Source organism: Siniperca chuatsi, linkage group LG10, assembly GCF_020085105.1.
Source record: "Siniperca chuatsi isolate FFG_IHB_CAS linkage group LG10, ASM2008510v1, whole genome shotgun sequence".
Classification (NCBI taxonomy): Eukaryota; Metazoa; Chordata; class Actinopteri; order Centrarchiformes; family Sinipercidae; genus Siniperca; species Siniperca chuatsi.
In genome coordinates, this window is record NC_058051.1 from 22,366,381 (window position 1) to 22,393,978 (window position 27,598).

Sequence of the window (27,598 nt, forward strand, 5' to 3'; positions counted from 1 at the left end):
CTCAACGTCGGCGATATGTACTTTTTTTGTTTGTAATTTCAGCTTCAACTGTCTCATCTCTCGCAGGAATATGCACAACAACCTGCGCATCACTCGCATCCTGAAGAGCCTAGGAGAGCTGGGCTTCGAGCACTACCAGGCCCCGCTTGTGCACTTCTTTCTGGAAGAGACTCTCCTCAAGAAGACCCTCAGCAGTGTTAAACGCAGCGTGCTTGACTATTTCCTGTTTGCTGTCCTGGACAAGCAGAAACGTCAGGAGCTTCTGCGCTTTGCCTACCTTCACTTTGAGCCAAAGGATAAGTTTGTGTGGTGTCCCAGAAAGATTCAGAAACAATTCAGGAAGGCGGAGAAAAGATCTGATGCTGTTGGGAATGGAGATGGAAAAGATGAAGTGTATTCACGGGGTAAAAGCAAAGATGGAGAAGCAGTTGTGCAAGAAAAAGAGGATGGACTGGATAACATTTCAAAGGCTCAGAAAGGAACTGATAAAACAGCAAGTAAAGACAAAAACAAACTGTCTGAGGCATCCCCTGAGCCAAAACCAGACGCTGAGGCTGTCGGAAATGGAAATGCAGAGGCTGAGTCTAATAATACAATTTTGGGGGATGGAAGTGACTCTGCAGATGAAGATAATATGGATCAGTCGCCCAGTACTGTGACGGCAAAAAGCGAGCCCTGTGCAGACAGTGAGCACAAATTTACCAACAACTCGAAGGACACCATCCAGGAACCAGACATTATGCAAACTGATGGGGACACTGAAAAACCACAGAAGAAAAAGAGAGAAGATATCAAGGTGCTGCCAAGCAACGGCTCTGCTGGGGACTTCGCCAGTGGGCAGATGGAAAAAAAAGATGGTGCTAATAAAGCCACTGGTCAAATGAGCCCATCAGCACAAACCCCCCTAAAGACTTCAAAACACGCACCCACTCTTTCTTTGGAAAGGGAGGAAAAAATCCCAAGGACTGATTTTAATCCAGTGCTGGATAAAAAGCAAGAGGAAGAAGCATCGCAGGCAAATATGTCCGCAACAAATGGGTCACTGAAGAGCACCGACAAAGGAGTGGATGAACAGACAAATGGGAAGGAGTCGCAGGATATTGATATGGAATCAGACCCCTCAAGCTCAGACCAAAATGTAGGGAATTCATGAATAAATTGAATGATTGGAGAAAATACATTTAATTTCAGCTTAAATTAAATGTAATATAGGACAGAGTATGACTTGAAAAAGACTTTCTGGGCCTTATTTCTACCATATTTGATGTTTAGATATTGATTATTTTCACTTTGAAGGAGTATATGAATTCATTAACTTACTAAATGTGGGGCTGGATGTGAGAATATTAAAGGATAAGGCCAGTGATATTCTATATTTTTGTTTTTGTCAACAAATCCCATGAAAAGGTCAAAACAGCAGGGGACTCGATGAGCCGCTGCAATCCGCAAGGCTAGGGTCAGGTGACTGACATAGACAGCCGAAGCTGTCAGCAGGCTAATTTTCGCTAGCATTGCTAGCTTGACTACTAGCACATAACTCAACTGTCCTTGGAAATTTTGTAAAACTTCATACAAAATTGGAAAAAACACTGAAGTGGGAGACTTCCACTAGGTCAGTTCAGAATGTCTGGGGAAATATCAGATAATGAAAAGTGCACCACTCTCTGCTATTATAGTTAAAGGACAAGAAATGTAATTCTCAATCATCAATTTGTGCTGAGTGTGTCCATTGTAACATTTTAAATAAAAAATCACAAAACCTCATTAAACCCACAGTCAGTGTGGCCTTACCATTGTAACAGCTCGCACAGCTAATAGCAGTCAGCTGACAGTAACCATGCTAGCATTGGTGGCTAGCTAACGGTAGCACTACCCTCCCAGTCACGAGACCTTTGGATTGCAGGTTGTCGTCCGTCGAGAGTCTCCCCAAAACCAACAGTGCGTTAGTCCATCTCAATACTTTGACTTCCCTACCCTGTCTGCAGCTCTCAGCTTCAAGCACATTGGTTCTTATTGAAGACATGACTCATTTTACAGCAGTTTTATCACATGACTCAAACGGGAGTGTTTTTGTTGGGGACTATTTTCAGCCAGGGATTTGGAAGTATTAACAGCAGGAGGACCGTGTATGTGGGATTGACTCAAAATAAACTGCAGTGCCTATGTTTATTGTAATGAAGGAACAGGTCAACCAGTGCAACATTGTGGCTTATTGATGCATTTTACTAGTTTTTGGACACCAATGGAAGAATGTGGCACAGAGGAATAAGCTACTGTATATTTGGCTTTGGATACACAGACAATACTTGTGAGTGGAATAAATACTTATTGTTGGTTTTGGTATTTTCAATGGATTTGTTGGCAATAAGATAAATATAGAATATTACCAGTAATGCCTAATACTGTCAGAAACTTATATTTAATATCTACAAAATGCATAAAGCACTATTATTTATGTATATCAATGAAATTATGGTTTCAGCATTTTTAACACCTTTAATACTTTCACAGTTGATTTTTTTTGCACTGAAAAATAATAATTGGAAGAGCTTTTTTTTTCTTTCTGGGCTGTTTTTGTGTGAGTAAAAACATTCTGTACTGGTTTGTGTTTCTGCTGGACCCTGCTGTTCAAATGGATTTAAGACTGAATGTCACTTAAGTTATATTTCAATGATGTTGCACAATCTGTATGTTTTCATGCAGATTTGGAAAGTAGACTTTTGAACAACTGAAAGCCTTGCCAAAAATGTGATAAGACTGGTTGATTGTACAATATGTATGTCTTCTCGGCAGAACTGATAAAGCTTTGGCTCTAATTTAAAGTCCACTGTATGTTAATTTGATATGGGTGCAGTCCATGAAAATTTACAAGCCAGGTGATTATATTGATGCATCTTTTTATATTTGCACTTAATTTTCGCTATTAATTGTTGAAGTGATGGTATTTACATAATGAAATGGTAATAACTTTACAAAAGTGCTGAATTGTTTATATATGACTTTTTTTCCCCCAACTAAATATCTGGCCGATGACAAAGCAGAATAAAGTTATACTATTTTTTTATGCTTTTATGAAATTAATCTGTGTTTAGCCAAAGTCTGAGCCCCTTTAAAGTTTATTAAATTGCAATTCTCAGGATAACACTGTGGTATATGTCAGCTTTTGCTTCTATTCCTGAGACACTTTTATTTTTTATTTCCTAGTGCTGCCACTGATAGACAGACATATCAGTCTTTTTTTCCTCAAGCAAACAGACTGAGCCTCAGTGAAGTGACATGACTCACAACAGAGAGAAGAAAAAAAGATGTTAAGAGATATTGATGCAACACAATTTGTTCAGGCCTGAGGATCAGTGTGGAGTTGAGGGTGTGAGTAAGGACAGTAAAAAAAAAAAAAAATATATATATATATATATATATATATATATATATATATATATATACCATTGGAGTTTGAGCTAGCTGTTTGTTATTGTATTGTCCATGCCAGCCTATATCTATAGAGCTACCCATTCCCTGTTTGAAACATTATAAATAAAACATTTAACACTTTTGTTGACTTATTTTAAGTTTAAATCAAGAGTAGTGCTCAGATTATGCTTGTCCTCCATGACAGAGGAAGTGGATATATGCTTTTTGAGTCATTTTCTTTCTTTAAATCTTCATATTGACTCTGGTGGTTTAATGAAGGCTATTCATCTTGTGTAGTTTTCTGTGTCCCACAGTATGATGATGTGCTTTGTCTGGGGTAGTGCTGAAACAATTAGTCGATCAACAGAAAATTCAAAAGACATTTGAAGACATTACCTTGGGCTGTAGGAAAAATTGTGATTTTTCAATATTTTATAGACCAAATTATTTTCACATTAATTGAGAAAATAATCTGCAGATTGATTGATACTGAAAATAATCGTTAGTTGCAGTCCTAGTATGGGGACAGATAGGGATTCAATGTAAGCATCACTACGGAATTTGAGATGCAGCTGTATTTTTCATCCATCCCACTCTACACTGCTGCAAAAAACGGTTCATGCTGAAATGGTGCTACATACTTTAGAAGGTTCCTGGTGCTTTAAGGGATCCCTACAACATATTAGACCGAAGAAGCCGTGCAGTTTTTAATATTTCATACTGATTAAAAACCTGATTGGTTAAAGGGGAATTATCCCAATATTACACATGAGGAGTACTTTTAAGCCTGTTAAAACATGTTTACAATGTCTTCTGCAGCTATGGAGGATCTTAGAAAATAACCCTGGTGATGTCATAGTGATGTCATCAGGGTCATCTTGGCTTGGGCTAGGAGACTATACATTCATAACAGAGAGTCTGTGTTACAAACTGGGAATGTGTGTGGAGTTTGAAGATGTGGGCATTTATTTATCTAATGAAGAATCGTTGCTGAGTTGCATTATGGGAAATGTAGGATCCAGCCTTTTTTTTAGCTTGACCTATACACCTCAGGATGTGCTTCAGTTTTGACCAACCTTTTTTGAATGTGTCTCTTGAGAGTCCCCAAACTTTATGGAAGTGTAATAGCTGCTAAATTGCTTTAGTACCCCTTTAAGTCATCATTGTACTAATGCTCAGTACCCTAAAGAACCCTTAAAGAACTCTTAACAGTTTTTTTTTACCTTGCAGACATGGAAGATTTGTGTTTTAGGTCAAAGCACTAACCCCGCATATTTTTAGCTCAGCCCACTTACTTGGTGTCCGACATGGTTTCCCGTCTTGCTTGTTGCCTCCCTCACTCCTCCTCACCCCTCTCACCCCTGTGCTGTGCACTAGACTGAGTTCAGCCCCTTCAGCTGGAGGCTCGGGTTTATCTGGAACCAAAGAGAAAGCCATTCAGGAGCTGTGCGCCGTGAGGTGAAGAAAGGCTTCGTTGCGGACGCTGGGGGGGAGTGAGAGAGGACCGGGAACCGGGGATTTGACCTTCTCCGCATAAACTCGGGTTTTTGAGGGCGAGCGGGAAGACATGGCGGTGTTCTCTGCTCTTTGGGTGCTCTTACTGTGCCAGCTTTTGACATCATCCTCAGCCCAGGTAAGCGTTATCAAGTTATCCCTCCTTTCATTTAGCCGCCTGCATCACATCTTTATGGTGATGTGTGTGGTGTTTGCTGGTAGTTTAAAGTATAGGGTATTCTTAACTTATTGCAAAAAAGTTAACGTGACCTGTGGAGCCACCTATTGATAATAAAGGCTATCCCTTGTGTTGATGATGGTCTGCCTTTCACAGCTGCTTTAGGCCTGACCTGCATGCTCTCCGCCATAAAACCTGATGCTTTCTCTGAATCTGAAATTATACTCAAATGTTCTTTATTCCTCTCGTACAATTATCATTGACTGGACGTGGGTGGTATTTTATCTCTCTGGCTCTGTAGGCCTATTTTTACTCTCCCATGTGAGCCTGATTGTGTGCAGGTGGCTGTGCCTTTCGCACTATTTGATGAAGTCGGGGGTTATGTTTTCCCTGAACCTGTGGAATGCACGGATTGGAGATCAGTGCCACAGCGCACAATGCCACCTCTGTTCATTCAGGCTCCCTGGCTGAGTCGAACGCAGGAGCTCATCTGAAAAGTTTTCAGTCAAATAAGTTTATTTTGTTTAGATGACCCGTGAATTACTGATGTATTTGTGTTTTAATAGAAATCTAGTTTAGCCTTCCTCTTGTGCGTAAGAGGAGATTTAAAGCGTCTTTACGCGCATCTGTTTGCATCATGGTTTTCATGGAGTTGCAGTTTAATTGAATTTGTGTCTAGTTACATCTTTAGAATAAGTTCGAATTATTTAATTTCGTTAATATTGTCCTGAGTAGAATTTTACAAATTTTCTAATTGATTATAATATTGTTGATGCCAAAATATACCAAACATTTATTTTCACTTTCTATTTTATTTCATATCAAACCACAGCCTTCACATGTATACAGTATTTGTGGTGTCAAAGGAACAGTTGATGCATACTATCACTCAGGGAGAAATGCCTGATTTTGATTAATTTTATGTTGCAGAGGCCGGGCCCCAGAGGAGCTCCTGGGCCACCAGGACCCCCAGGGCCACCGGGAAGGGATGGCACTGATGTGAGTTGACCAGACACCAACAGTTTCTTTACTTTAACTAATGTGCTCTCTAACTTTTGTCTGTTTTAGGTTTAACCAACTCCACTGAGTAGATAAGAAAAAGATGTTAGCACCTCATTTGAATGGGGTTCTGTGAGTAATTAACAGTTTTTTCCCTCATCTTTTAGGGAAAATGGTGGCAAGTTACAGATGAAGATCACTAAAAATTAGAATAATATTTTTTACATTTGTGCCATAGCCTCTATAGTGATAATTTGTTCAGTGGCTTCAAGTCTTTTTCATGTTGTATTTCAAAAATCGAATTCCCACTCAGTTACCTTTGGTAGACAGTGTTTTCTTTGTGCATAAATGTGGCTGAAATGTTTCTAGATGTTAGTTTTTATCACATTGACTCCTCCCAAATCCCCTCCTACAAGTATGAAATCATAATCATGGATGTCAGGTAGGCTGGGTTTAAGCATGTTTCTACTAAATGGAGTTCTGTGGGTGAACAAGTAGTGAAAAACTGTCTGGCTAATTGTCCTTTCCTATTAAACCCTACAAAGCTTAGATTATATTTGTATTGTGAATGGCTTGTACTTCTTCTTTAGTTGGTCATATTAACTTGTACAGTATAATCAGGCTGCCTGATATGTGTGGATTTCTATCATTGTACCTTGTCAATAAAAAAAGAACAAATCCACTGAAATATAAGCCCCCAGACTCATTACTGGGGTTTTGCTGGCATGAAGTATATGATATTATGGTAAAAATGAGTAAAAATTATGGGAGGAGAGTTTATTTGCACAAGTTATAAGAGGAAATTGGATTATTGGGAAGCCAAGTAAAAAGACAAACTTTGGTAACATAGTGACATATGTCTTTGATTTTTGTCAAACTTTTCTGTTAAATGAAAAAAATGATGGTAAATTGTATATCCGTGTCTGTAAATCTCAGAGTATTTTGTAGCTGTGATTATTTTTGTGACTCCAGTACAATTTAGGCACACAGAGGGCCCATTCATACATTCCCCAACCCTGTGAGAACATCTAGAGTTTCACCTCACACCTCCTCCCTGCACCTTCAGCCCCCTGTAGAAACCAAACTGAAGCATTTATCATGTGACCAGTCGGCGTTGGGACTGTTTAGCAGTGTATGTTAAAAATTAATAAAATGCAACAATTTTTCTGGCTATATTACTTATTTTTTTCTTTCTCATTAACAGGGTAAACCTGGACCTCCTGGACTGTCAGGGAAATCAGTAAGTATTCCAACAAGTCAAGTCAGTTTTATTTAGGAACTGTATGAAAAATATTGGGGTGGTGATGGGGGCTAAACACTTTGTAAAAAAGCAAAGCCCTCACCAGTGTTATAAATGGAACATCTAATTTGCGCCACTGATGTACAGATTTAAAAAAAAAAAACCTGATACAGAGACAGAACTGTTGTCATCTGAAATAAAGAAAAAAAAAACATCCCTGCTCTACCCAAAAAGTCAGACTACCTTACCTTCAGCCAAAAGTAAAAATATAATATCCTGCCCCTTTTCTGACCCACTCTCCCACCCTAATAATTTCTGTACAGTCCCTTATATAGCCCAAAGTCACAAATTTGTCTCAAAGCCCTTTACAATCTGTACAGTACCCTCTATCCTTAAACCCTTGATTTGGATAAGGATAAACTCCCCCAAAAAAACTCTTGCATGAGGTTAAACAGTGTTGTTTTGTTGTTGTTTTGTTTTGGCTGCATTTCATGATGTTCAGATAACAGAAGTAGAAGTCAATTGTTCAGTTGGCTAGATAATTGATTTCTTGTGCACTACTTCATAAATCTCTGTCTGTGTAGGGTCCCAAAGGGAAAGCAGGAATACCAGGCTCACCAGGAAAACCAGGCCTGCCAGGACTTCCAGGAGTGGACGTAAGTGTCCAATAAACACACAGACAATTCTTATACTAACATCAACACACCATCTCTGTCTTTGTCAAGAAATGTCAGGAATGCCTAAACAGAGTTTCCGCTATGAAACTGGAATAACTGATTTTTGACAATGTTTAAATTAACAGCAGAGCATGAGACAATGATGTACAACTGAATGATATACTTTCTCTTCAGGGTTTGACAGGTCCTGATGGTCCTGCTGGGAAGGATGGGCCCCCAGGGGAAGGAGTAAGTGTGTCTTTTTCTGGGATCTAGACCTAGATAAAGATGCACCCAGTTGAATGTTATGACCTTCTCTACTTAAGACTGCACCCAATTTATCAACCAGTTGAAGTCAGCAACTAGTGACACACATGAACACATACTGTATGTATGCAAAAACACTGCATGTTGATTGGGTGCTGCTCTTTAGGAGAGTCTAACAGGGACACGGCCGTGTTTCCTCTGTCAGCCTGGATTTGTCAAGCCGGCTCAGCCTCTTGGTGGGAATATTTTTAATGAGGGATCAGAATCGGCTTTATTTCTGCTGCTTCCCTAATCCGGCCCGGAATGCACACTGTTTCCCACCAATCTGTAAGACTGTAGGGGATGATGATCTGTTGCCCTGATGCTGAGGGAAACAGGTATTATCCTCAGAGAGATACAAGAGAAGCGTGGCACTTTGAATATAAGATATGAAAGAATGAAGATTGAGGGACCTCCGCTATAAGGCAGCAAATTCACTGTCAAGACAGATAACTCCTCCGGCAATTTAACTAATTAGCCAACCTAATGAGGAAGCTTGCATCAACCAATGTCTCTAATTACTCGGATTACTACACTGTCATTGCTGGTTCACAGTGCTGAAGAGTCATGCAAAGACCAACAGCATCAAACCGGTGGAGTTTGAGACAGAGCACAAGCTAGTGTGCGGCAGTGTATTAGCTCACTAAACCAGATATACAGTAATTAGCTAACAGTAATGGTGTACAATACAATCCTCCAATTTTAGGCTTAGTATTGTATTCATAGGTCATTTTAAGTTCCCTCACATCTGTTTGTTTATGATTTGTGTGCCAGTATACCCTGTGAAGAACTGAGGAATGCAGTAAATAAGCAACATTGCTCTGTTAGGCCTGTGTATTTGGAGTCTTTTGCCCTCTCAGACAACACAAATACAGCTGTGAGGGAGGTAAACAAAGAGTTAGAGAAGGAGGATCATGCAGGATTAGTTTAGAAAGAGGAGCATCACAGGAAACCACAAGTTGATCTTTTATTCATGTATATCACAAGTTTGTGGGAGTCATTTTTTTACTGACAGAAATAATGGATGAAACATGTAAACAAACAGAAGTCAGTGAATGAAAGAGGAAGACATACATGAAACAAGTATCTCAGATCTTGTTACTTGTTATTGTGTCCTCCACAGCTAACAATACCAAGTATATGAATTGTTTTGGGATTATACAGATAACCAAACTACATATGCAATCATTGATTTTGGGGGAAAAAAACTGTATAAATGGTTGTTTTAATTGATCGCAATAATTGCCAAGATCCAGACATTTTCTCCTCTCAGTAACTTTCAATGACCTACAGCAGAAAAAGTCTTCAAATTACTACATATTAACTTCCTTTAACTTTAATACTGTTTTTGTGGCATTTTTGCCTTTATTAATCATCAGCAGTAGAGATTGAGAGGAAACACCGACAACACCTTTTTAGAAGGTATTTATAGAAGTCATATTTAGCAACAACACTCCTTGTCCCTCATTGTGTCCCTCATGCGACTAGCAAATGTGTCAAGCACCACACACCACAGACATACACATCCATACACAAAGCCTTGTAGTAACCACCCTTACAATAACTAAAAATAGCTGTTGAATGGCAGCCCCCATTAGTAGGCTAAAACCATGCAGAACAAGGTTTAAATTTGAATCTGTTAAAATAGTTTGAATTGTACACAGTAAACACTGGCTCCATGTACTCTCTACAAAATAAAAAGGGACAGAGCTGCTCATTATTGTGCATTTTTTTAATTAACAAGCCCAAATTTCAGTTAACTATGAGGGAAAAAAAGAAAAATCTAAATGTATGTAATGATTTATAACCACACATGGATAACCATTATGTTCAAAGGGTTCATATGTAGGTTTCAAGATTTCTTTTGCACTGTTTATGATTATGTCCTAGAGGTTGATTGTGGTATTTTGCCTTGCTCTCTACAGGGTGAACCTGGACCTCCTGGGCCACCTGGACCTCCTGTAAGTACCCCCACATACTATATAACACCTAAGAAACATCACACAGGTACAAAGCAGTCCTCTAATGTGTAACCACTTTACGCTGACCACTGTTACATTGACCATATTAGGACTCATTCCTTTTGCTTTACCATGTAAACCGTCTTATACCTACACCAATCAATGGACCGAAGGCAGTTTCTCTTTTTTAGACTCTATTGGATAATTTCATGCTAAGAGAATCAAGTAATTCTGCTCCTGTAAAGTCAGGGCTATAACTCTGCTCTAATTAGACGTAGGCAGGCCTCAATTGACACTTTGAAAAGCAACAGTGTCACATATTGTCAAAGGAATACTCAAATTATAGTTTCCTCTGATCTAACTGGACAGCAAAAGTGCATATCCACCTCACAACAACACACTGCGACAAACTTTCAATGCGGATTTAATGCAGTAATACATCACGTGGTGGATATTGATGTTATGGGTAAATCTAATCATCCCCTCAGTGTTTGTGACTTAATTTGCCTTCCTGTGTCTTCCGTAGGGCAGAGGGAGACCAGGAGCTCCAGTAAGTACACAGCACTGTCTTTTTTATATAATTCTTGTGTGCAGAAAGACAGAAATTGTGACGTATTTATATCATTTTTACATATCACTATAGCTTGTTTGCATCCTGGTTACACAATGTTGTAGCCCTGATTGTGTGTTACATCTACACATGTACTCTGATGCCTTGCACACACCCAATGTCTTTTGTTTCCAGGGACTACCTGGAACCAATGGGTTGCCAGGCGGAGTCGGACCCCAGGGTCCAGCGGTGAGTATCTGTCTGTTCTCCCGAATTACACTTCCTGTCATCATCATGGAGTTGCATCCTCTGATTCTGAATGAGATAGTCAAATTCTTATCTATTCTATGTTATTCTATGCTCGATTCAATACCCAGTTAGCCACAGAAAACAAACTTTCAGCTTATCACTCAGGTAATTTATTTGGCTAAATAGAGAATGGCAGCAAAATTCATACTCGAGCCTCTGCGCCAGAAACAGTAATGCTGATACTGATTGAGATCCAGTAGTTTTTTTTTAACTCACAGCTCTGCTGAAATCAACCAGTACAACATTGCCCTAAATTCCTATATAACGAAGCAGGAGCAGGAGGATAAGAATAACCACTGGAGAGGAAGGGCACTTTGGTATGTGGACTGGCCTAGTGTTTCTACTGGGTCACACTTTATTTGGATTATCCGATGCTCATACATAAACTGTCAGTTTATGTGTAATTACAAGCTCACTCAATTCCAGAAGACCCTACAGTGTTAGCAGCAGTGTGAAGATATTTTATTGTCTGGGTCAGAATTCATCTTAAGGTTGTTAGTGTTAAAAATGCAGTTGGGGTCAGTATAAGGATCAGAGTTACAATAGTCTACAGAGATGCAGCGTGGGGTCAAATGAAGTGCATGTACCTTTTACCAGTAGTTAAAGATCCCCTTCACAGGTGTTTTAAGACATAAAAAATACTCGCTGATATAAGTTTTTCACAAAAAGTTCAATTACCTTGTTAAAAATTCTTAGAATTACATCTACTCCTCCCCTGTTGAAGAATCCAAAATCTATGAATAGGAATATTATTTGATTCAAAAGTTTAACTAACAAGATGTCTCCTACTTCACTGAAACTCATGTATGAGTTGCATATTTGTCCACGTTTGGCTTCCAAACTAATCATGCCCCTTGGTAAACGTCTCAGATTTAAGGTGAGCACAGAGTAACTTTCACCTTCAGCAGATTCATTTGAAAACAGCCGTCAATTACCAAACTCTGCACACACATCATTCTGCACTATGAAGGTCAAACATCCAAGTGATGTGACAATAAGCAAATCACATTTTTTTGAGTGTTACTCTTCCCTCAGGGACAACCACAGCTGATTGTAGTAACTGTGACCAGATGACTTCACTTAGCTGACATGTTTAGTAGATTGGCTCTAACTTTGATACAATCAGGAAATAAATCTCATCACTTTTTAATCTTAAACTGAGATGCTGAAGATGCTGCTAATCAGGGTACTATCTATCTGTTTGTCAGGGTGCTGAAGGTCTTCCAGGACTTCCCGGACCTGCTGGACCTGATGGGCCACCAGTAAGTATCATTATATACTTGATAACTGGTGCTGCTGGTACATTATAGTCAAATGCTGTACTTTTCCACTACCACCCAGTGGATCTCTTGTTGAATGTCTGTGAATTCACAGATGCACCTCACCAGCTGTGAGGAAGGAAATGCACTGAACCAGGAGTGTATTAACATTATTATTAATAAAACGTCTGTTAATGTGCTGTGTGTTGTCTTTTCTCCTTTTGTCAGGGTCTTCCTGGTACTCTTCATGATCTCAGCGGTGACCTTCTGGTAAGTTATCTATTATGCACCTGTGAGAGCAGTGTGATGACAGTAAACTGAAGATGCTCTGCTTACAGTGAGTGTTTTGTCTCTGTCCTCTGCAGTGTCCTGCTATCTGTCCCCCTGGCCCCTCTGGTCCTCCTGGGATGCCAGGATTCAAGGTAAATATAGTTTCTGTCACAGTTCTTTCTTAAATTGGTTTGAATTATATGCTGCTCAATATGTCCCGTGGAATATACTGGGAATATACTATGTCACCATGCGACCTCACAATATATTTCCTCGTGCACACTCATGTCTGTATTCAATTCTGTGTATTTTTGCTCATGTAGGGTCACACAGGGCATAAAGGAGACAAGGGAGAGCCTGGAAAAGATGGAGAGAAGGTGAGTTTATTGTGTGACATAGATATTTTGGCTGCTGTCAGTGATATAATGTGGCTAATGAGGTTACATGAGAATAGTGTTGAGCCATAATATAGTTTTTTGTTTTATTTTATCCTTATCTAAAACACTAGGTGAATATATGTATACACCTGCAGTTCTAGTATTTAACAGAGGGTGGAGCATTAATGTAGGAAGTGCAAATAGAATGAACCTATTATGTGTGTGTGTGTAAATATTGGTTTTAAAGAGTACAAGTGCTTGTCTCTCTGTGATTTGGTTTTTTGTTGCCGTCCTAAGTGTCCTCTTCTGTCTCTAGGGTGACTCTGGTCCACCTGGCCCACCAGGTATTCCTGGGACTGTTGGTCTGCAGGTGAGTTACATAAAGATCATTCAGAACTTATTCAGTTATTCAGTTATTCAGCTGTTACTTTTCACTTGTTACCTACACTTAGTTTTATTCCATTTGCATATTTAGTACAGCATATCATATATAAGTGCCTTCACAATGCTCTAATGTTGTGTTTCAGGGCCCACGTGGTCTCAGAGGTTTACAAGGCCCAATGGGATCTGTAGGAGACAGAGTAAGCGACCTTTAGATCATGATCACTCCTTCCTTGTCTCGTCTTATCACTCATAATGCAGAATAAATTTGTGAACTTACAGAATGTTTCCTTTGACCTCATACTCTGTTTGTCTCTAGGGCCTGCCTGGTTTCAGAGGCAAACCTGGCATTGCCGGCATCATTGGAAAGACAGTGAGTCTCTCTTTGTTTGTAACACACTTGAAATAAAAACAGTGTTTGGTAGTAGTTCACAGCCAGAATGGACAGCTGGTCCCATCAATGAATAGCTGTGTGTGTTTCATCTGATGTCTCTAGGGTGATGCCGGAGAAAAAGGACCACAAGGATTCAAAGGACCCAAAGGAGAAATTGTAAGTAAAAAACTTTGATTTGTGACTATTAGTTTTACAAGTACATATAAAATAAATAAATGACACCCTAATGTGTCTTTCAACAGGGTAAAATTGGTCCCAAAGGAGGTCCAGGGGGAGCAGGACCCAAAGGGGAGCCTGTAAGTGCATATCTAAAAAAGTCTAAATTTTTAATATACAGTACATCACCTCTCAGAACCATGAGGATCATATTTGATGTCTTCTACAGGGTATTCCTGGCAGAGATGGCAAAGATGGTTCACCAGGATTAGATGGCGAGAAGGTAAGTTGCAGCTTTTCTTTCTGCATGCTCAATTTGTTGTGAGTCAACAGCCTGAGTAAAGCAGTTGATGTCAGAGTCACATGGTTGTCTGTGTTGATAGGGTGATGCTGGACGCCATGGGGTAGTCGGAGAGAAAGGACCAAACGGCCTTCCTGTAAGTATTTTGAAATAGACTTGGTTGTTTCCTGTTTAACCAATAATAAAAGATATTATTTAAATGCTTCATTACCTTGACCTTTTATACCTTGATTGTGTTAAACTCCTCAAAAGGAAAACTCAGTTGTTACACTGATGAATATGTGTATGCAGAAACTCTCTCAGTGAAGTCATTGTTATGTATTTTCTGTTCCAGGGTCTACAAGGAAAGGCTGGTACAAAGGGATCTAAAGGAGAAGTTGTGAGTATTACAACAAAATAGAAGCAGACTGTAACCTTAAAGATTAGGACAATGGAGGAAAACTTTTATTTTCTCCCTTCTTTTACACCAGGGTGATCCTGGGAAGGCCGGGGAGACGGGGCCCTCTGGAGAGCCAGGTATTCCTGTATGTATCTGATGGGCTTTTTTGGGTGGTCATTACTGGGTCACAGCCTCTCTGACATGTCACTTAACCCCATAAGGAACTTTTAACAATGTGGCGTCTAGATGCGAAACTTTCCTGACTTGTCAACACCATCTCTCGTCTCCTCCCTCAGGGTGACATTGGCGTCCCAGGAGAGAGGGGGATAGCAGGACCCAGAGGAGTGGCTGTAAGTTAATGCTTACACTATAAACTAAGGCAACGTGTACATGTATCTGTCATCAAATTGCTGCACAGCTATAAAAGCTTCAAAAGCATCTATTACAGGACATTTAAAAATAATCATTGCCCCATTTAGAAGCCGGATTATTAGACTTTCTGCTGCACAGATGGTCATCTGTTGAATTTAACCAATTTACAGAATTTAGACTCAGTTTCCAACACTTATAGTATATTGTTCTAATAACCAGTGTGGATATTTGAATGCATAATGGCATAAAAAAAATTAATGTACTCATCTTAAAGGACCACGATGCATAGCAGCATGTAGCATCAATTTGCTTACATTGAGATAAAACTGGAATAGCAGGATAATTAACTACTGCCCTTTGAAGTTAATGATATTCTGCTACCAAAGTACTAAGAGTATTGCGACTGATTCAGTGGCTTGTTAAGGTGGAGTTGGTTAGTAATGAAGGGCCAGTGATGAGAGCAGGTATTCATAAAGGAGGAATTCATAAACAGATAGGTCTTTGTTTTTCACATCAGACCCTGCGGCGAGGAAAATGGATAAAACAGCATAGGAATTAACATACTTCTCTCGCACACTGCACTGCATAATGAATCATACCTCACAACCAGCATGCCCATTTTCTTTTAGTTCTTCTCTGAAATGTTAGCAAAAAAACCCATCTTTTTGTTTTCTGTTTGTTTTACTACTGTATGCTCTTCCTAGTAGGATTACATGACAATGTCTGTTTCCAACAGGGAGGTATTGGACCAACGGGCAATGTTGGGCCTCAGGGAGTGAAAGGCTTCCAGGTCAGTTGCATGACATCACCATTCATTATCATTTTTTTAAAATTATGAGTTAACTCACTAGCTGTGTGTGTGTCATGTACTGCAGGGGGTAAAAGGAGCCTTGGGGGATCCAGGTCTTCCAGGTCCAACAGGAATCCGTGGAGAGTTTGGTGAAAGGGTGAGTTTGACGTGTGTGACAATATTAAATGTGTCCCAGGGCTTAACGTCATCAAGTGTAATCCATGGTACAGTAAAGGGCTGCAACTTTCTTATAATAATAAAAATGTATTATCTCGATTATTGTTGATTAATCTACCAGATGTTTTCTCAATTAATTGATTAATCATTTGGTCTATAAAATGTCAGCAAATAGCAAAGCCATTTAACATGTCTGAAAACACAAAGATATTCAGTTTACTATCATAGTAGACTAAGAAAACAAGAAAATATTCAGATTTGAGAAGCTGGAACCAGAGAATTTTGGCATTTTTTTCTTAAGAAATTACTCAAAATGTTTTTGCAGATTTTCTGTCAATCAACGAACCAATTAACTGTTCCAGCTCTAATACAGTATGTAAAAAACAAAACGGGTACCAAAACCCAAAAACAATTTCATGAAGGACCAAGTTAAAAATGTAAAACATTAAGAAATGTCTCTGCACACCAGCATATCTCCTCACAAACACAGGCAGGGCAGAGATATGTAATTATCCAGGTGCATTAATGGGAGGGTACTGTATGTCAATAACCAGGTCCTCCCACCTCAGTCTTAGTGGTATAAACTCAAACTGCAGCCAGGAGAGATCTCAAACACAAAAAGGCCTCCTGTTCAGAATCTGAAGACAGAACAAAGCCGGTCTTTATACTGCTCCTGGTTCCCCTCAACCAGCCCACCTCACTTCCCTTCATCCCCCCTTCCTTCTGCCACAGCCGGCCGTCCACAAATGTCTCTACATGGCTCTCATTTATTCGCTCTCTCTTTTTTCAACTCTATAGGGTCCAGTTGGAGCTTCTGGAGCCAAAGGAGACATGGTAAATATAAGTTAAAGTTCAAGCTGGTCAAGCTTAAATATGACCTGAATGCCCTGTGGTAACCTTCATTCCATTTTTTGAAGTTTTAATTAGATAATGGAATATGTTTTATGCTGTTAGGTGAAAATCCCAGATGTCCAAAAAAGTTTTGTTTTTCTTTTCTCAATTATGATGCTGAGACTGTTTTTATCAGCCCAAGAAAAAGCCCAATAATTCAGATCTGATGTTGTCTCTCTAGGGTGTGGCAGGAAGTGATGGTTTGCCAGGAGAGAATGGAGAACCTGTAAGTATTTTCTTTACTTAATTTTCACTGTTCAAACAGGATCCCAACACATGCAGTGTTAGTGATAGAGACTCATTACTTTGTTAGTTGTAATTAGTTACACAATTGATTCAGAACTCTGCTGCTCGACTGCCACCTAGGACCAGAAGGAGAAAAGACATAACACCTATTTTAAAATCTTTATATTGGTTACCTGTCAGCTTTCTGCCAGGTGAGGCAGCTTTTAATTTTTAATGCTCCGAGCCGTGGGAAGAGTCTGCACGAGGATCTGAGAGCATCTGAAAGTGTTGACATCATAAAGCCTGGCTTTTGATTAGAATGTTTTATGACCATTACTTAAATTTTATTTAATTATTTATTGTATTGTATTTATGTTCTAAAATGTTTCATTGGCTCTTGTCTATTTTATTTTGTATTGTCTTTTATCAATTTTATTGCTTTTATACATCACTTTTATCATTTCTTCGAATCTTTGAATTGCACTAACCTGTATGAAATGTGCTATACAAATAAAGTTTTAGTGATTGATTGAGTGTGTGCTGTGTAACATTCTGTAATGCCAAATCATAGTTTTCACTTATGTTTAACTAAACATATGTCCTTATTTTCAGGGTCCTTTTGGCCCAGTTGGACAAAAAGGACAGGTGAGCTACATCAACGTTTTCATTTACATTTTGTTACTTGTGTGTCCTCTGACACTTTTGCAGTGTTTCATACCTCTACATGGACCCGCTACATACAGTAGATGTCCGTCTATTAGCACAGAACATAATTAGATCAGATGTGTGTGGGTGTAATTAGCAGCACGAGTTTGTTCCAAACTCCCTCACTAAACATTAAAAATCGGTGCCTAGCTCTGAGCTGTTGCCCACTTGTCAGACTCATTGCACATGATTCTGCTTCACATTCCAGGTTTAATAGGATTAATTAGAGCTAGGTATTGCTGCTTTCGCTTTATTGGCCTGTTCGCTGCTATCGCCACAAGGGAGAGACGAGTCACATTAAGCTGCCACGCAATTTATGTAATTAGAGACACAGTACTGATGAGCCTCGCTCTCGTAGTCTCATTTACTCTTTGCTGTGCTCGTTGGAGTAATTATCAAGCAACAAGACGCCATATGAATCCGCCCCCACATTGTCTCAACAGACCTAGTTTGTTCCTTGGTTGGTGTTTAGTCAACCATCCAGTCAGAGGCTTGTGGATGTTTTTAGCTCCAGTTTGGAAGAAACTGATTTCTTAATTTTTGCTAAATATAATGAGTTATTTAATGGATAATTATTGTTGATTGTAGCCGGGGAAGCAGGGTGAATTGGGACCTAAGGGTGTGACAGGTCCACAAGGAGAGCTTGGAGCAAGAGGGCTCCCAGGAAAACAAGGACCAATGGGCTTCCAAGGGGAACAGGGTCAGCCCGGAATTGCAGGAAAGACAGGTGTACCCGTAAGTGTTTTTTTTTTTTTAATCTGTACAAAACTGTAAAAAGCTTGTGATTGATGGAAGCATATTAAATGTTGATGTTCTCCAATAAACTGCCTGAATGAGCTTTTAAAATGTCTTATTTACTTGTGTTTCAGGGTAAACTGGCAAGTGAGCAGCACATCAGAGAGCTGTGTGGCTCAATGATCGATGGTGAGAAATCTTAATTAATCTTTGTCTGTAGTTCACTCCAGTGTTGAATAAAAGGTAAGCAGGGAATTGACCTTCTGGTGTTTTCTATCACGCACAGATCAGATTGCACAGCTGGCCGCTAACCTTCGAAGACCCCTGGCCCCTGGAATGGTGGGCCGCCCTGGGCCTTCTGGGCCCCCAGGAAAGCCAGGGGTTGCTGGCTCTATTGGGCATCCAGGTGCCCGTGGACCACCAGGGTACAGAGGCCTGCCTGGAGAACTTGGAGACCCAGGTCCCAGAGGTATGAAAAATGAAATCAGTCCAGTGGTTCCCAACGTAGGGGTCAGGCCCCCTCTAAAGGATCACAAGATAAATCTGAGGGGTCGTGAGATGATTGAGGCAGGAAAAGATAAAAATCTAAAATTCTTTGATACATATTTAAATGAAACTGAGAAGTTTAGAGAGGGAATCACTTTCAACTGCTAACATCTGAAACGTAACAAGGGTTGGGAGCCACTGGTTTAATCTTAAACAGTGCATTGTATCTTGTAAGGTTATCATATTTATTAATGTAAAGTCTTAATCTGAAAAGTAACCAATGATTATTTTGTCAAGTACAATATCTTTTTCTGAAATGTTGTGGAGTAGAAGTATAAAGTAGCATAAAATGGAAATACTTAAAAAAAATAGTAAAGCACAGTACTTGAGTAAATGCACTTTCCACCATTGATTGTTTTCACAACAGGTGATGTTGGTGAGCAAGGTGATAAGGGATCCATTGGCAAAGTCATTGACGGGCCCACTGGAGACCAAGGACACCAAGGTATGAGTCCTTATACACTACACTGTAATTAGAGCTTGAGCTGATCGGAGCGAGAACGTTGTTCCCTACCAATTTTAAAGTTGTGAAAAACTGCTGTGTGAGATAAGTCTATTGCAGTATCATTTGTACTATTGGCATTAACTATCATAACAGATTTTCTGACTGTCCCACAAGGTATATTTGATGCTTCACTGTAGGAAATATTATATCTGTTACAAAACCGTTGAAAGAACAGCAGTACTTCGTCTTTGGCTCATTCCCTGTATGCTGTCCACAGGTCTTCCAGGAGTACCTGGAATTGTCAAAGATGGGCGTGATGGATCTCCAGGAGATCCAGGTGAGCCTGGAGAGTCAGGCAGGGTCGGTAGGACTGGGCACCAGGGACCTCCTGGAATCTGTGATACATCAGCCTGCCAGGGAGCATCTGTCGCTGGAAAATCCTCTAACCCCAAAAACCATTAAACATGACTTCCTGCAACTTGACGCCATCCACCCAAAGGAGGAAGGGTGATCAGTGAGGGAAGGAAGGAATGAAAGAAGAGAGTATCACAAAAATGTCCTCTTTATTTAAATACATGTATCACAAGATGGGAAGAGTAACATCAACAGGTGTGATATTTTGAGAGGAATGGTGGAACATCCCAGGATTGACATGAATCCCAGAGCAACTGAGAGACAAAAACATCAAGATGACATCCAGAAGTTAAGTGGACAGAGGCACGGAAGAGTCCAACAGAACAACTGCATTGCTCCACATATTACAGTATCACATAACAAGACTTGACTTACAAACAACCGGAAAATGAATGATGAGTCCTTTGTGTATAAAAACTTTGTACATGTTGTTTCCATGCCCCGATTACCTTGGTTAACATCCTTCTGGCAGATGACACTCTAAAAACAACAGTGACTGTCTCTGAAGTGAATGTGCATGTATCATGGCCCATTAATGTAAATCACAGGTGTTACCTCAACATACAAGCTTACAGTGTAAAATATGGAAATAGGCGGCAAAGGCAAAAAGCCTCTGTCAAGGAGCTGTGTATGTATTGTAAAAGGAATAAAAAACACAAATACCCAGGTGCCCAGAAATTGTGTAGATTAATGCAAAACATTTAAAACTTTTTGATAGTCTTTTTTTACAGCTTGTTTTTTTTTCTTCTAAACTATATGTGAAGTTGATTCTCTAGATTTGAGAATCAAAAACAAAATAAAACTTGTGGATGCATAAATCAGTCATTGTTAAATCAATTTAAGAATCTTAGGAACAGTTTTTTTTGTTTTTTTGTTTTTTTACATCTAAAATTATCACATCCACTATGTACTATCGGTGCTGTAACTATTAAATATACATGACCTTAAATACTATTTATTATTTGTGGGTGACTGTTGTATGTACAGTAAGATGCTACAGCGACATGTTGTAAGAAAGAACAAATAAAGCCACTTTTCAGTAAAACATTACTCTTCTTATCAAATGAACTTCAGAGTAATATGCTTAACACTATGAAAGTCAAGTAATCTAATTAATTCACAAAGTAGCAATTTGTAGTAGCTATTTCCATGCAAAGCAAAGAATAAATGTATGTGGACAAGAAAACTGAACAACATACTGTACGAACAAAGTTTAACAAAAGTAAACAATTGAAACAATGAAAATTCAAGTAAACAAAATTTGAATCAAGTATATAAAAGGTGCACATATAATTAAAATTTGCGGAATGTATGACAGCTGAAGAGCTGAAATCTAAATCTAATCATTAAAGCACCATCTCAGTTGTCTTTCAAAGAGAAACAGTGCCACCTGTGTATGACTCAACAAAAAGCCCTTACAAATGTTGGCTCTGGAATAAATATATCTATAATATATATATAAATATATATATATATCAGTTATCAGTATCAGGTAGACGAAATGGCATGGCAATTCAAATGCTTGATACAGTGTGGTCTTGATATGCAGCTGAAGAAAACCAACCATGTTTGAAGCATCACATGGTCTGAGACTGAAAACCTTCCACTTTCTAAACCTTTGTAATGTAGTCGGAAGCAGAGCTCCTCTCAAAAGGATGCTTTTTGTCATTCAAAAACACATCGTCCTAACCCATAGCCAGACCTCATGGGACAACCCAAGCAACTTCAGAGGTTAAATTAAAATGTACTCAAATATCTGGCTAATTTATTAGATGAAATAATGAGGGGTCATTGCTCAACCGCAAGAGGAATGCTCAGTGTCTCGTCCATCTCCCGATGGATTGGGTCCTGGCCTGAAGAAGTGCTGGATTTAAGAAAGAGTCCTTTCTCATCAGTGAATGCCTTCTGAAACTCCTGTAAAGGTGGAGAATAGAAGATTATTGTGATGACAGATAGTACCATTACTGTATTATTTTAAGTCTGTGCCTATCTAGACTGCACCTCTCTACTGCAGGTGGTGGTGGTGGTGGTGGTGATGGTGGTGTTGCACACTGTCAGCATAATGTGGTTAGACAGACCAGGGCTTGTTTTAATTTGATGTCATGTATTTTTTAGTATGTGAATCAATTTCCACAGACTGCAAAACTGCAACAGTAGATAATCCATCACAGTAAAATAATAACGTTTATTTAATTTTGAACTGTAAAAGTAAGAAGAATTTGATTTGAACTCTAAATAACAAAAGTCGTTTCAAGTCAGCTGCAGTACTTATTTCTCAGGCAGCAAGACTCAATGTAATTAAGCTCTTATCTCCCAGCCCCAGGTTTCTATTCTCAAATAATTCACTTGCAGGATGATCAAGCCAAAATGCTTCACATCAATCAAGATTGAAAAACACAAATTTACCTCTTTGAAGGTGTCTCCATACATTTTATTGATGTATCTGAGAAAGGCAGTGGTCCACTGCAGGGTGGTGACTTTGTCTGTATCTGACTCACAGAACGGCACCAGCATGTTCAGCTCATCACAGCTCAAACGAATCCTCTTCCTGCACAGCAGCAAAGGCAATACAGATGTTTAAAATCAGTTTCTCAAACTTTACTGACCTGCGACCCTGTTCTTAGATCCTAAAGTCTCATGTCACAAACATCATGATATCTGGCGCTGCAACTAATGATTATTTTCATTATCGATTAAGCTGCAGTTTCTTGATTAATTAATTAATCAATTGGTCTATGAAACATCAAAATGAAAAATGCACATCACAGTATCTTAGAGCACTAGGTGACATCACCAAATGTCTTGTTTTGTCCGACAAACAGTCCAAAAATATTCAATTTACTATAATGTATAATGACCAAGAAAACTGTGTGGTAGTTTAAGGTTTTGTCACTTCCTGTTTTATTTTTTAGTGTGTTCCTTCTCTTGTGTGTCTTTACTTCCTGTCTTTGTTTGCTTTCCCTCCAGTTTTGATTGTTGAGCCGTCCTTGATTGTTTGCACCTGTGTCTCGTTGTCTCATCTCCCCTAGGGTATTTAGTCTGGGTCTCTGTCTTTGTTCAGTGTTGGGTCATTGTTGCTACTGTCTGGTGTGATCCCTGTCCGATGTTGTGCCTAGCTTGCGTTTTGGACGCCCTGGTAATTCACCTGGTAGAGTGTACCATGTACTAAGGCTGAGTCCTTACCACAGTGGCTCGAGTTCAATTCCAGCCCGGGGCCCTATGCTGCATGTCCTCCCCCCCTTTCCTGTCTCTCTTTAGCTGTTCCTATCAAAGGCAAAAAGCCTTAAAAAAATAATCTTTAAAAATCTATTTTTGGGTGTTTTGCCTTCTTTAGACAGTCACAGTATGTGGGGGGGGGTATGACATGCAACAAAGGTCCCCCAGCTGGAATCGAACTGTGGACATTGCAGTTATGTGGTATGCACTAGGGTTGGGCCATCGTCCATTGAGCACTCTACCATCATAACATTGTGATTTTTTTTTTAATTCACTGGTATAGTCTGTAATTACATCACTATGACTAGTATTTAAAATATTTTTTATAATCGAATGATCTGCTTAATGAGGCATCTTAAGCATAGGCTATAAGGAAAATGTTCTGTTCATCAATGATTTGTGGATTAATCAATAAAATGTTTCAGCGCTAATGTAATGCCCTCAAAAGTTCCCACTATGGAATAAAACTGTCCACAGCATGTAGACCATTTTTTGTAAAAAAAAAAATAAATCCCACAAAGCAATAATTTGCCTTTGATGAATGTGTAAATTACAGCAACACAACACTACATCTTTCAGTAATGGTGTCCAAAATCTCACTTAGTAGTACCATAGACTAAACTAATGAGTGTTTATTATGTAGGGAATAGTGTACAGTGAGTGAACGAGGGAGTAGTTTTGGACACAGTCTGCAGTGATGGCTAAGATAGGCACACACACTTAAAAATGTAAAACTAACATTATATCACACCCCACAGTAATATATATATGACTGTGACTATGGCCCAGAAAGCAAACATGAAATTGTGATTAAAACACTCATTAAAATTTGTAGAGTATTTCATAAGACCATGTGACAAATTGTGGATGATGCAGACACCTTCAACTGTTAGTAATAGCTGCTCACCTGCGTTCCCGCTCCTTACTGTTGTGTTTCTCCCTGCGTTGGCTAAGTGACACATGAGGTCGACGTCTCTTCCTGGTGCTGCTCCCTGATTCTCCAGCGGAGTCTGGGGTAGCCTTACCAGGTTGAGAGCTGTGGGTGCTACCGTGCTTCCTGGAGGCAGCAGCAGGTGTTGCCACATCATCTATAAAAAAAATAAGTGTGTAACTTATGTGTTTGTAGCATAGCAAACAACAACAAAAAACTACAACTTTTTAAATAAGATTAGGTTTAGAATACTGATTATTACTTTCTATGTTCACCAACTGCTGCTCCTCTGCTGAGATGCCACTTGGATAGTGAGCTTTTGTAACAACCCTCTCCGGGCGAAAACTAAATGAAAAACTCTTGGGGATGATTAAACCCTGATGCTTGTTAGGTTCAACCATGTGAGGAATATGGCTAATCACCTGTAATTAAAACATGGGAAAAAAGGATTAAACAATGAATTCTGCCTCCTATAAAGCTGCAAGAAAGTGCATTTAGATTTTTTTTCCACCATACTTGTTCACGCATGTTGGTGACTGGGTTAAATACACCCCCTACAAATGGGCTGGAAACCTCATAGGGATTTGCTCTGTCAGTTTTCATCCACTTCTGAATTTGAGGGTGTATGGCTGCCTCTTGAGCCTCTGCAGACTGCTGAAGCATTGTCAAAAAACTGAAACACAACAACAGAGATTTTGCACAGTCCATAAAAATGAGTACTTCAGCATTATGGTGCTATATTTACCAACAAATAGCAACATAATATATTAGTGATACCTACTTGCTAAGAACTGCAGACTGAATATCTTGCTGTCTTGGGGTGTCAGCAGACATGGTGTTGAACCTTTTCTCCAAGCAAACTCTAGCAGCCGATCTGGATCTCTTCTGTGAAGACGTGCTGCTGTTGTCATGTGGTTCAGTCGGACTGTCTTCACCTCTGACTCTGGCCAGCACAAAACCTGGGACCTCTCCATAAGATGCTGGTGTCTTTTCTCCTGGCATCACCAGACAGTGTTCATCAGTTGAAGTTGATAGGTCAATAGCTTGAGTGGTTGTGAAGGGAGAAATCACTGTGGATCCGGTGGCGTCTTTACCCATCAATGTAGCGGGGTGAGATCTGGCATCTGGCCCATCTGGAGGCGCAGCTTGGGCCTCCATGTGTGCCTGGATAAGGTGCTGAAGGTGTGTATATTCAACCTCTGACATCTCCATCAGACCAAGCTCGGTCCCCAACATCCCCAACATCTGCCCCTGGTCATGAGTCAAACATCCACCTTGGCTCAAAATCACCCCAACAGAGTCACAGGTGTGTTCTATGAATGAAGGTGAAGATGATGCATGGATTGTTTTACAAGCTGAGGAAAAGGATGACATCCTTCACTCTAGAGATGGGATGGAGATCAAGAAAAATATTACTTGTCTTACATTTCCACCATAGCTACAGTACATGTCAACCTACTTCAATTAATTAACGTTAACTGCGGTGTGCCCTGGAAGCTGACTCGGCCATAGTGTTAACGTTATTAAAATGTTAACGTTACTTATGAACGTAGCATAAATTGTTGTTTTTCAAAAGTTAGCCTCAACAAACTAACGTTAATACACTGATAATGCTAACAATTAACACATTGTCCGTAATTACGAAAGCTAACATAGCTCGTGAATGTACGTTAGCGAACGAGGAACTTTAAGCTAGTAAATTTGAGAAGACGTTGGCATACGCTAACGTTAAAACCTCGCCGCCTTAAAACGGTAAATAATTATAAACGCCATAACATTTCAATAGTCAATTAAGAAGTCGGCCAATTTATAAAGGGTGGACTCTAAATAAGCTGCAGTTAGTATTCAGCGCTCTATAATATGGGCCTTACTGGGTCTTCAACTTACTTTAATGCCAGCTCCTTGACCGATGGCCGCGGGAGGCAACTAACGAACGTTGGTGTTCAACTCCCAGGCGTCGTCACGCTCTGTGGCTGTCACAGCCAGTGGTGGAAAGAAACAAACTACATTTAGTCAAGTAGGATTACTGTACTTAACTACAATTTGAGGTACTTGTACTTTAGTGGAGTATTTCCATTTTCTGCGACTTGTACTCCACTTCATCTCAGAGGGAAATATATACTTTTTACTCCACTACATTTGTCTGACAGCTTTAGTTACTTTGCAGATGCAGATAAATAATACAAAATATAATCAAATGATGATGTATTATTATAGATTAAATTCACAAGCTAATCAGCAGTATATAAAGTCATTAAAATGAACTCCACCTTTACCATCTGCACACACGCATTAACACATTAATGCATCAATAATTAATATTCCAATAATATACATATATGCATTATGAGTATTTTTATTTTTGGTGCTTTAAGAATATTTTGATGCTAATAGTTTTGTACTTTTACTTAAGTAAATTTTTTAATGCAGGAGCAGAGTATTTCTACACTACTTCTTCCACCGCTGGTCACAGCTGAAGCCTCAGATTATTTACATTTATTATATTTTGTACAGACAGAAAACAGAGTGTGACAATATCTGAAATGTTTTTTGAAAAGCAGTGGTGGAAAGAAACTAAGTACATTTAGTCAAGTACTTTACTTAAGCACAAGTTAGAGGTACATGTGTTATGCTTGGTTTTTTCAGTTCAATTAGATGCTACAATCTCTGCTCCACTAATGTGTATGTCAGAGAGAGAGAGAGAGAGTCAAAGAAAAATATTGCTCTTTTTTACTCCTTATATTATTCAGAGCTGTAAAGAGTAGTAGAATGTAAGTACATTTACCCTTGTACTGTACAGTACAAAGTACAAGTATTTCCATTTTATGCTACTTTACTGCACTATATTTCCGAGGACAATATTGTACTTTTTACTCCACTACATTTATCTGACAGCTTTAGTTAGTAGTTACTTTGCAGACTAAGATGTTACGTACAAAACATATGATGAACTTAATAGTAACATAACAATGCATCGTTTTTTATAAATTCATCATGTTTTGTACAGAAAATATATCAAACTGCCCAGCAGTATATAAAATAGTTCAAATCAGCTCTCCCTCGACCAACAACAACAGTAAAATGTTAATTACACATGAATGCATCAGTAATAATAATCCAATAATGCAATAGTAAAACACTCACAGGGGTCGTTTTTCAGTATTACGAGTACTTTTGATACTTTAAGTACATTTTGCTGATAATACTTCTGTACTTTTACTTTAGTAATATTTTCACTGCAGGACTTTTACTTGTAATATGTAATATTTACTTGGAGTATTTTTACTTGGAGTCTGGTATTGCCACTTTTATGTAAGTAAAAGATCTAAATACTTCCTCCACCCCTGGTTGTAAAAACTATCCAACATTAGATAAAGTTGTTTTGGCCAGCTTTAACATGCTGCTTACACATTAATACATTAGTAATAACGTATAATATAGGTTAGTATAATACTTAGGGGAGTGTTTTTACATTGATATAAGATTATTATGCATCAACAACCTGCAGAAGCTTAAGATGTCCATGAATA

General features: G+C 39.1%; 4 protein-coding genes across 5 annotated transcripts in view; 2 read left to right on the forward strand and 2 right to left on the reverse strand.

Annotated features, from left to right (window-relative positions):
• Nucleotides 1-3,553, forward strand: part of ogfr (opioid growth factor receptor) — a 6,830-nt gene extending 3,277 nt beyond the window's left edge. Inside the window, exon 7 of the mRNA XM_044212524.1 lies at nt 67-3,553. Coding sequence (XP_044068459.1) covers nt 67-1,153 — 1,087 coding nt within the window. The 3' untranslated portion in view covers nt 1,154-3,553. The remainder of the gene's footprint in view (nt 1-66) is intronic.
• The window catches only part of kcnk15 (potassium channel, subfamily K, member 15), a 19,075-nt gene extending 14,227 nt beyond the window's left edge, over nt 1-4,848 (reverse strand). Inside the window, exon 1 of the mRNA XM_044212525.1 lies at nt 4,707-4,848. Within this exon, the coding sequence (XP_044068460.1) occupies nt 4,707-4,848 (142 nt within the window). The remainder of the gene's footprint in view (nt 1-4,706) is intronic.
• col9a3 (collagen, type IX, alpha 3) lies at nt 4,836-20,599 on the forward strand. The gene is made up of 32 exons (XM_044212522.1): nt 4,836-5,044; nt 6,014-6,082; nt 7,287-7,322; nt 7,907-7,978; nt 8,174-8,227; nt 10,210-10,245; nt 10,772-10,795; nt 10,991-11,044; nt 12,313-12,366; nt 12,592-12,633; nt 12,729-12,785; nt 12,957-13,010; nt 13,327-13,380; nt 13,538-13,591; nt 13,711-13,764; nt 13,888-13,941; nt 14,028-14,081; nt 14,171-14,224; nt 14,325-14,378; nt 14,577-14,621; nt 14,713-14,766; nt 14,918-14,971; nt 15,730-15,783; nt 15,869-15,940; nt 16,759-16,794; nt 17,033-17,077; nt 17,689-17,721; nt 18,370-18,516; nt 18,651-18,705; nt 18,803-18,985; nt 19,430-19,507; nt 19,785-20,599. Exons 1-32 carry the CDS (start codon nt 4,979-4,981, stop codon nt 19,967-19,969), a joined length of 2,037 nt encoding a protein of 678 aa, XP_044068457.1. The 5' UTR covers nt 4,836-4,978; the 3' UTR covers nt 19,970-20,599.
• On the reverse strand, nt 20,054-26,101 carry LOC122883594 (transcription factor-like 5 protein). 2 transcript variants are annotated; one of them, XM_044212526.1, is made up of 8 exons: nt 25,956-26,101; nt 24,850-25,450; nt 24,585-24,741; nt 24,331-24,490; nt 24,045-24,225; nt 22,328-22,469; nt 21,923-21,972; nt 20,054-21,835 (listed from the first exon to the last, which is right to left on the reverse strand). In XM_044212526.1, exons 2-8 carry the CDS (start codon nt 25,440-25,442, stop codon nt 21,736-21,738), a joined length of 1,383 nt encoding a protein of 460 aa, XP_044068461.1. In that variant the 5' UTR covers nt 25,443-25,450; nt 25,956-26,101; the 3' UTR covers nt 20,054-21,735. The 2 variants fall into 2 exon arrangements, with proteins under 2 accessions (XP_044068461.1, XP_044068462.1); XM_044212527.1 differs by lacking the exon at nt 21,923-21,972.
• Between the last annotated feature and the right edge of the window lie 1,497 nt (nt 26,102-27,598).